The sequence below is a fragment of the Lactuca serriola genome, chromosome 8 (genome assembly GCF_051521515.1).
Source record: "Lactuca serriola cultivar US96UC23 chromosome 8, Lser_US96UC23_V15, whole genome shotgun sequence".
Classification (NCBI taxonomy): domain Eukaryota; kingdom Viridiplantae; phylum Streptophyta; class Magnoliopsida; order Asterales; family Asteraceae; genus Lactuca; species Lactuca serriola.
This window is the reverse complement of record NC_136415.1, coordinates 32,752,406-32,761,994: the sequence shown is the minus strand read 5'-3', so window position 1 is coordinate 32,761,994 and position 9,589 is coordinate 32,752,406. Positions and strand designations below refer to the sequence as shown.

General features: G+C 32.3%; 2 protein-coding genes across 2 annotated transcripts; both read left to right on the top strand.

Annotated features, from left to right (window-relative positions):
• The first annotated feature begins 3,011 nt into the window (after positions 1–3,011).
• On the top strand, positions 3,012–5,074 carry LOC145070549 (uncharacterized). The gene has a single exon (XM_079017489.1). It carries the CDS (start codon positions 3,097–3,099, stop codon positions 4,882–4,884), a length of 1,788 nt encoding a protein of 595 aa, XP_078873615.1. The 5' UTR covers positions 3,012–3,096; the 3' UTR covers positions 4,885–5,074.
• A 1,298-nt stretch (positions 5,075–6,372) lies between these two features.
• On the top strand, positions 6,373–8,425 carry LOC145069988 (uncharacterized). The gene is made up of 2 exons (XM_079016912.1): positions 6,373–6,829; positions 7,843–8,425. Exons 1-2 carry the CDS (start codon positions 6,497–6,499, stop codon positions 8,314–8,316), a joined length of 807 nt encoding a protein of 268 aa, XP_078873038.1. The 5' UTR covers positions 6,373–6,496; the 3' UTR covers positions 8,317–8,425.
• Positions 8,426–9,589: the final 1,164 nt, after the last annotated feature.

Sequence of the window (9,589 nt, the reverse complement as noted above, 5' to 3'; positions counted from 1 at the left end):
ATAATGGGGATGGGTAATTGGGTTGATTGTTTGATTGTTTAAACATAATAATTATATTATTGTGGGTTGAAAACCCTATGTACTCACCAGGTTTCCCAACCTGACCCACTCAGTTTATTTATATCACAGGTGTTGATATGAAGTGACATTACACTGAGAGATTTAAAGAGATGTAGATCACTAGTGTAAATAATTGTAAGTTCTGTTTATGCTTATGTTTCTGTATTAACGATGACATCCCAAACGTTTTAAAATGAAATAAATACGTTTCTTCGAAAATGTTTTAATAACGTATTTACCATGTTTTTCTGGGAACAAATTCCGCAACATTTTTATAAAATGAAGTACTCTGATTTTTATAAAGCATAAACAACATCGGTCTTTTTTGGCCGTGAAAATGGGGATGTCACATAGGGTAATGAAATGACGAAAATGTCATTCACTTAACGGTAGGAAGCTGACGGAATGAGGCATAAAGACCAAACATCAAAAGTTTTGAAACCACATTGACCATTTGTGAGGTTTTTTAAACTTATTGACTAAACTTCAGATTTTCAAATACCACATGGACCATTTATGAAGTTGTCTTATTTTTATCTAATAGTTATAATTTAAAATGTAATATTTAATATTTGTAATGTCTTGTTATATATATATTAAGTTATATTAATTAATCATAAATGAAAAGTTTAATATTTAGGGATATATACAATAAAGTCCCAATATTTTCATCGATTTGACAAGAAAGTCCTAAACTTTATTTTTTTGACAGTAAAGTCCAAATTACCGGCAGTTTTTGACACTTTTACCCTTTTTCCCCGGTTAGTCGGTAATTAGGACTTTTTTGTCAACAAAATAAAGTTTAGGACTTTCTTGTCAAATCGTCAATTAGGACTTTACTGTCAAAAAAATAAACTCTAGGACTTTTTTGTCAAATTGTTCAAAATATTGGGACTTTAGTGAATATATAATTTTTTTTGTTAGAAATTTAATGGTATGATACTCTTTAAGCATAAGAGTTATTGAAACATTCTCTAATCAGCTAGATCCTATTGAAATCCTTTACGTTTGTTTCTTGTTAAATCGTTTTTTTAATCTCAACAAACCGACATTGAAAAAAAATTGAGATAATCAAGAAAGAAAAAAAGAACCAGGGTTGTATTGGTTTTTTGCAGTCTCAAAAATGGAGAAATAAGAAACCGAAAAAAACGAAATTGCCCTTCTTTCCCTTCTCCACATTCACACCCTTTTGACTAGGCATGTGTTGTTTGTGTTTGTATAAAGCTAGGGCAATTTCGTTTTTTTAGGTTTCTAATTTCTCTATTTTTGAGACTGCAAAAAGCCAACACAACCCTGGTTCTTTCTTTCTTTCTTGATTATCTCAATTTTTTTCAATGTCGGTTTGTTGAGATTAAAAAAACGATTTAACAAGAAGCAAACGTAAAGGATTTCAATAGGATCTAGCTGATTAGAGAATGTTTCAATAACTCTTATGCTTAAAGAGTATCATACCATTAAATTTCTAACAAAAAAAATTATATATTCACTAAAGTCCCAATATTTTGAACGATTTGACAAAAAAGTCATAAAGTTTATTTTTTTGACAGTAAAGTCCTAATTGACGATTTGACAAGAAAGTCCTAAACTTTATTTTGTTGACAAAAAAGTCTTAATTACCGGCTAACCGGGGAAAAAGGGTAAAAGTGTCAAAAATTGCCGGTAATTTGGACTTTACTGTCAAAAAAATAAAGTTTAGGACTTTCTTGTCAAATCGATGAAAATATTGGGACTTTACTGTATATATCCTTAATATTTATGTATCAAATTCATAAAAAAAAAACATAAATACATATTAAAAAAAACTTAAAAGACAATATGGATTTGTTAAAAGCTAATTAATACAAGTATGTGTTTGACAATCTATTTAAATTACAAAAATGAGATATTCTAAAATATTTTTTTTTGGGATAAAAAATAAAATAAAAAGTAAATTAGGATTGAAGATGAAATACTATTTATCCAATTTTTTTACTTATTTTTTGGAGAATTAATGGAGGTCCAAAATTAAAGGACCTAGGACAACATCATCATTTCCTTTTTTGGTGTTTTCCTAAGAGTTTCTATGAAGTTGATTCTAGATCTAAAAAGCTACATGCAAACAAAGAACAACAATATCATCTAGATGAAAATCAAAATCCAATATAGAAATATTGACGTATGAAATGAAAATAAAAATAAAATGATTCATGAGGTCTTTGAAACGATTTTCGGACATGATGTGAGAATCATAGGAAGGGTCCCGATTCATGGGATTTATAAAACAGTTAACAATGGTGGCGGTGGTGATGAAACGGGATTGCGAACAAGTGTGCTTCGTCAGAAGGGTCGTCGATGGTGATATGAAGCGATGACAAGATCATGTAGTGGGGGACAATGCAACGAGTCACAAGTTTCACGGGTTTCTGCGAGGTGGTTTGGTGGGATTGGAGAGAGTCTTCATGGTTTCCGTCTTCAAATTTGGCCGGGATGAAAAGAGATTTCCGATGATGGTCTGATATCCAACAAGCATTGATGGGGCAACTATGAAGTTTTCAAGTGGCGAAAGTCGCCAATGGTGACATATTTGGTGCACCTACAATTATTAAAGTACAGAAAAATATATAAGAAATGGATAACGGGTATGACTAAAATTAAATATTTTTTTCACTTAATTATAGAAATGGTTCCTAGCGTTTTTATGTTTTATTGAAACTTTAAAACCAAAAATTAGAAAGGTTAAAAAAGAAAAAGAGGGTATAATTGTAAATTCAGATATGATAGGGGTAAGCACGAAATAAAACCAAACAATTACAATCCGAATTTAAAAACAAAAAAAGGTTAGGACCAACCTTAAAAATTATCCTAAACGGAGCATGGTGTAATTTACTTTTATATTTATGTATCTTTTTTTAATTTTTTTTAAGTTAAATCCAAAATTTTGACTTTTTTTTCTCAAGCACATCGATCGGAAGTGCATATGGGCGGAAGTGGTTGCAAAAATTAAACCCTTTCCCGAGTGGGCGAAACAGAACACGGTCACTACCTGCTCTATTGGTGATGATGAAGGCGGTTGCTATTGCCCTTTCCAAATTGAGCAAGTGTCTTCATTTCAGCTGTGCATTTTACTCGAGTCGCCCTGAATCTCCCAGAAATCTTGAAGGATGTTCAAAAAAGTATAGTTCCCATTCAGGCGACCTAGCTCTAGGTGGCGCACTGTCGGTGTTTGATAAAATGCTTCAAAGACGACCTCTTCCCTCAATTGAAAACTTTACCAGATTAATGTCCACTGTCGTCAAATTCGAGCGATATTCTACTGCTATGTCTATGATACATCGATTAGGGCTGTTAGGTCTCAACCCTTTGGTGAAGCCTGATATATATACGTTCCACATCGCAATAAACTGTTTTTGCCATTCAAATCAAGTGCGTTTCGGGTTTTCAGTTTTAGGGAATGTTATGAAGCTGGGTTACGAACCAAATTGCCCAATTTTCAATACATTGATCCGGGGTCTATGCAATGATGATAAACTCTATCAAGCAGTCAGCTTTTTTGACCAAATCGTAAAGAATGGGTTTGAACCTAATGTGGTTACTTATAACACGTTAATTAATGGGCTTTGTAAATTGGGAAACACTTCTTCTGCCATGATCTTGCTCAAGAAGATGGAAAGATCTAGGGTTTGTAAGCCTGACATTGTTGCATACAGTACAGTCATAGATAGTCTTTGCAAGGATGAACAGGTAAACGATGCATTAAAACTCTTCTATAAGATGATTGAAAGAGGAATAACACCCAATGTCATAACTTACAATTGTTTGATTCAAGGTGTGTGTAACTCTGAATTATGGGACAAAGCCAAAAGACTTTTAGAGGACATGTTTGCTCAAAATATCCGACGCGATGTACAAACATTTAACATCTTAGTTGATGCACTATGTAAAGAAGGGAAAGCAACAGAAGCACACAATCTGTTTGCATCCATTATTAAAGAAGGTGAATCACCTGATACTGTAACCTACAATTCATTAATGGATGGGTATTGTTTGGTTGACAGGGTAGACGATGCAAGAAATTTAGTAGATCACATGATGATTCATAATTGTGCACCTTGTGTTATAAGTTATAACACTTTAATTAATGGGTACTGTAAAAGTAAAAGACTTGATGAAGCATTGAGTCTCTTTAAGGAAATGTCAAGAAATGGGATTCATCCTAATGTTGTAACGTATAGTACTCTTATCAGTGGTTTGTGTCATGATGGGAGACTCAAGGATGCAATGATACTTTTTGATGAGATGAAAACTTGTGGTTTGAAAGCGAATATTGTTACTTATAGCACATTGGTGGATTCTTTGTGTAAACATAAGAGAGTAAAAGAGGCATTAGAGATGTTTGCAAAGATTGATGATGTTGGGTTGATGCCTAATATAGTCACTTGTAATTGTTTAATAGATGGTTTGTGTAAAGATGGGAAACTTGATGCAGCAAATAAATTGTTTTCAGAACTTTCTGCTAGAGGGTTGAAACCTAATGTTAGGACATATAATATTATGATGAATGGGCTTTGTAAAAGGGGTAAACTTGATGAAGCAGATGAGTTACTTTTAAAGATGATTGATAGTGGTTGTTTTCCAGATGGTTTTACGTATAATATAATAGTTCAGGGATTTATAATGCACAAAGAAATGGTGAAGGCGATTTCAATGCTTGAAAGAATGCGTGATTGTGGTTTTGCAGCAAATGCGTATACATCGACTTTGATGGTTGAATTGTTGACTACACATAGTCTAGAATTAGATGATTCATGTAAAAAAGCTCTTGAGATTTTCTTCAAAAAAAATTGAGTATAATTAAACAGGTGTATAAAAGAGGGGAAACCATACAAAGGTGACTACTTTAATGATCCTCCATTCACTTTTCTGGTTGAAGGATTTGAAGACAGTGGAAGGCTATTACTTTGTGTTTTGTTTCTTTTTTTTACACTTTTGACTTTGATCACCGCAAAACGTTATATTTTAAAAAGTGTTTGGATTAGTTTTGTGGTGGCAAAAAACTTTATAATTGTAAAATAACTAAAATGGGCATGAAAAGAGAGGAGGGAAGAAAAAGAAAGTGAGAGTTCATTCCAGGTCTTATAGACCGAGGTTGTCAAAATCGGTATATATGATCGTTTTCCATTTTGCAATATCGTAATTGTAAGATCGAATCAAATCGTAAATGCCTACCAAAATCATTTTTAAACATAAAAAATAGATTTGCATCCACCGGTTAACCATTCAGTTAACAATAAATAGTTTAAAACATAAAAATTACATATCTAATACATCATTCAATGATAAGTAATTCAAAATTGGTAATTTTTACATAATTAGTCCGATAAAAAATATTAGATTATTTCTTTTAAAAAATAGTAATGATCCTACTATCTTACGATCCAATCCTACGATTCTACCATTGATCTTATCGAAAAACAATCTAAGTAAGATCCGAACAAATTTATCTAGGATACGAGCCTACGAAGAGGATCGCCATTTTAATAACCTCAATATATATATTTTCTAGAGGGGATTCTCATTGTATATGTATTAAGTGGTCTCTTAAAGGTAGTCAAAAAGTCATATTAAAAAAAGGTAGTTTTGTAAAACATAATAATGTTAAAAAGGAATTAAGGAAATGAGATCGCTGTCACCTTTAAGTTTGATAGTAGCTCTAAGTTATTTTACTTTTCCATGTGAGTAGTAACAGCTCCATGCAGGTAGGAAAAACTTATTTTAAATTTTGAATCTTAAATAAATAAATCAGGGACGTGTTTGTCAAACTTGCTAATAGCCGGTAGTTTGGTAGAAAAGAATGGTTGTTTAAAGCTTGAAGGTGTCACTTTTATTTTTACATAATAAGTTTTCGAAAAAAATAATTGTTAGCTTTTAAATGTGAAACTATATAAAAACTATAAACTAAGGATTTCAAAAATTCAAAAACTATTTGAATTAGCTTTTAAATTAAAAGTTTTTTTTTGTTTAAAATATAAACTAAAAGCCAATGATTTTTTTTTTCATTTCTTCCAAGCTTTTTTCTTAAAAACTAAGATTTTAAAAACATCATATCAAACACGTCCTAAAGTATAAATTTTGTACCATATATTCAAATTATGGTTTTTATTAATTATTTGTAATAGCTGAAAATAATATTGTAAAACAATAAACCATTTGTTCTGGATTTTTCTTTTTTACTTTCAAAACGCTTTATCCCTTTCAATGTTGATTTACAATCACAACCACACATTTATCCATGTTGCAAACGACACCAACTACTAGTACAAGTGATATCAATTTACTTGTATGAATGACGCCATTACACCTCGACCTATAATACACCATATTAAGCTCATCAATTTACCCCATTACACCTCGACCTATAATACACCATATTAAGCTAAAAAAAACAGACAGAATCAAAATGGCAATTCCTTCCGTTATGCTAAACTTCTTGTTTCCACCACCACCCTCGTTGTTTGTCTCCACCATGTCCGTCATCGGCCTTACATCGTTATCGAGTGCAGGGTACATGGAGATCAAAGGCAAGCATATGCAATATTCCAAATTCTTGAACGTAGGCGTTGTAAAGAAAGAGGATAATACAAAGTTATCAAGTAGAAACGGTATGCTTTTTTCGTATACACCCGCGTTTCTCGTGGGCTTGGCTTCTTTATTGGTGTTTCACGATCAAGATCTTAGATTCATGTTGCTTGCTTCGGCTCTCACCGCTCATTTCCTCAAAAGGGTATTTGAGGTACATCCAATACTCGACTACTAAAATATGTTGTGTTTTGTTTCTGGGGCGCGTATAACAATACTTAATTAGATGGTGGTATCTTTGAGGAAACAATCAATGGTTTGGGCCTCAACAATGCTAGAGTTTTAGTTCCAATGTAGATTGAGTTTATTATGGCAATTGTTGACACGACACGGCAAAAATACACGACACGAAACGAAATTGGGACAAAATTGAAATTTGATTTCATGCTCGTGTCGTGTTCTTGTCAAGTGTAAAAAACACGATGTCGTTTCATGTCGTGTTCGTGTTCAAAATTCGACACGAAATTGACACGATTTAGCATTTATTTGTCGTGTTTTTCGTGTTTATCGTGTTTTTGCGATTATGTATGATTAAATATTAATTAAATAAACTAATTGTTATATTATTATCTTTGTCGTGTCATGTTTGTCGTTTTTTAATTGGTTCGTTTTCGTGTTAGTTAAAAAAAAACACGACATCGTGTTACAAAAAACGTGTCGTGTCAGACAGAAACACGATCCGATGACCCGATTTGTCACCCCTATGTCAATATGTGTCTGATGTACACAGAGCCGATTCAAACCGATTTTGAGGCTTGGACAAAAAAAATGCATTTAATAGTAATTTTTTAAGTAGAAAATGATTAATTGCTTAGATTCTCGAAGAATCTATTGAAATCTTTTTGTCTTCTCCATCAATTTTAGCTACAATCACGTTTTTTCATTTTTTGCCGACTTAATACCAAATGTTTTATTTTTCTTATAATAATATATGTAGATAGATAAAAGATTGGCCCTAGAAATTTGGAGGCCTTTGACCATCGTCCATGTTGCCCACCTACTGATACGGATGAGGATGTACAAATCGTACAAATCACAATATCACATTGATGCTCCCTTGGATGGGCAGGATAAAAACAAATGTTATTTGTTTGGATCTCGATTCAATTGAAATTTTAATGGAATAAACGTGTTTGGTTTTGATTGTATTTCAACTTCATGATGTAGGTCGTTTTTCTTCACAAGTATAGTGGTTCCATGTTATTAGAATCGGCAATAATCATCTCATCGAGTTATACCTTTTCCACGGCGACAATGATTTATACTCAATATCTATCCAAAGACTTTCCCGAGCCTTTGGTAGATCTAAAATACATTGGAACTGGGTTGTTTGTAGTCGGAATAATTGGAAACTTCTACCACCATTATCTTCTCGCTAATCTAAGGAAGAATGGGGAAAGAGAGTACAAAATCCCACAAGGTGGTTTGTTTGATTTGGTCATATGCCCACACTATCTATTTGAAATTCTTGGGTATGTAGGGATTTCATGCATTTCACAAACGTTGTATGCGTTTGCTTTCACTTTGGGCACAATTGCATACTTGACAGGGAGGAGTTACGCCACCCGGGAATGGTACCTATCAAAGTTCGGGGATAAGTTCCCTAAGAATGTTAAGGCTTTTATTCCTTACATTTTTTAGGCAATTACCTACCAGAAGAATATAAGATCAGTTTTGCATATTGGGGCGACATTATAAACCTTATGTCTATTTATTATTATTATTATTATTATTATTATTATTATTATTATTAGTCCTCTATGGATTAATTAGTGAATTGATAATGATGTTTGTATCAAAAAAAATATTGTATAAAAATGATTGCTTTTTTTAATTTAAAAGACAAAAAAAAAAAAAAAAAAAAAAAAACTGAATTACCTATCTGAATTCAAGTAAATGACATATTTAACCTTCTCTCCATCAAATTCAATTTTACCACCATAAATCTATTAATCGACATAAATGTAAGTATATTCACCAAAAATCACCTAACATAAACACAAGACAAGCTGGAACTATTTTAGATGGAAACATGATTATAAACCACTCTTGTTGTCTTCTTCCTTTTTGTATCCTATGATCAGAATCATGTCCCCTCATAACTCTAACGATTTTTTTCCTCTTCAATTTCTCCCAATTCTTGTTTCTCATCGGTTGAGTTCATGATGCCGTTCAAGATATGAAGATCAATTTGTCCCAGATTTGTTTAAAATCAATCAATTTTACGAACCCCAGGTCTCCAGCATCTTTGTTTCTAATATCCCCTGTTTACATAATATGATGTCAAACAAACCCTTATCCAGCCCCTGTTCAGAACGGGTATAACCAATTACACCAAATCAATTCTTTTCAGAAAACCAATTCTCCAGGGAAGAAGAAACATCAGGGAAGCATCTCAGGAGAAGTAATTAAATATTTAAAAAAAAAAAAAAAAAAAAAAAAAAAAAACCCTGCAAACTTGAGAAGTGGACGCGGTAACAGAGTTGCTCGGGTTTTGGTTTAGAATTTTTGGGAACAAGTAGGCGGGTAAAAATATTGAGGGGAGGGGGCTTAGGTCTTAAATGGCAGGATGGTAAAGCTGAGGTAAAAGAAACGTGGGGGAACGTTTAAAAGTATTTAAAATGATGGATAAGTAATTATAGACAAAAATGCAATTGTCTTTCATTGTATGTATTTTTTTTTTTTTTTTTTTGTTTTGGTCTATATTTTAATTTTTTTAAATCATTGGTCATTTTGATCATATTTATTGATTTTGGTCGTTCGGAAATGTCCTTTTGATATTTTTTTTGTTTTTTCTATTTAATTTAAAGGAAAAAAATAAGTAATTAATTTGAGCTTTCTCTCTCTCTCCAACCATCCATCCAAAAAAAACCCAAATCCGTTTTCTCTTATTCCATGCCTAGTGCACGAATCG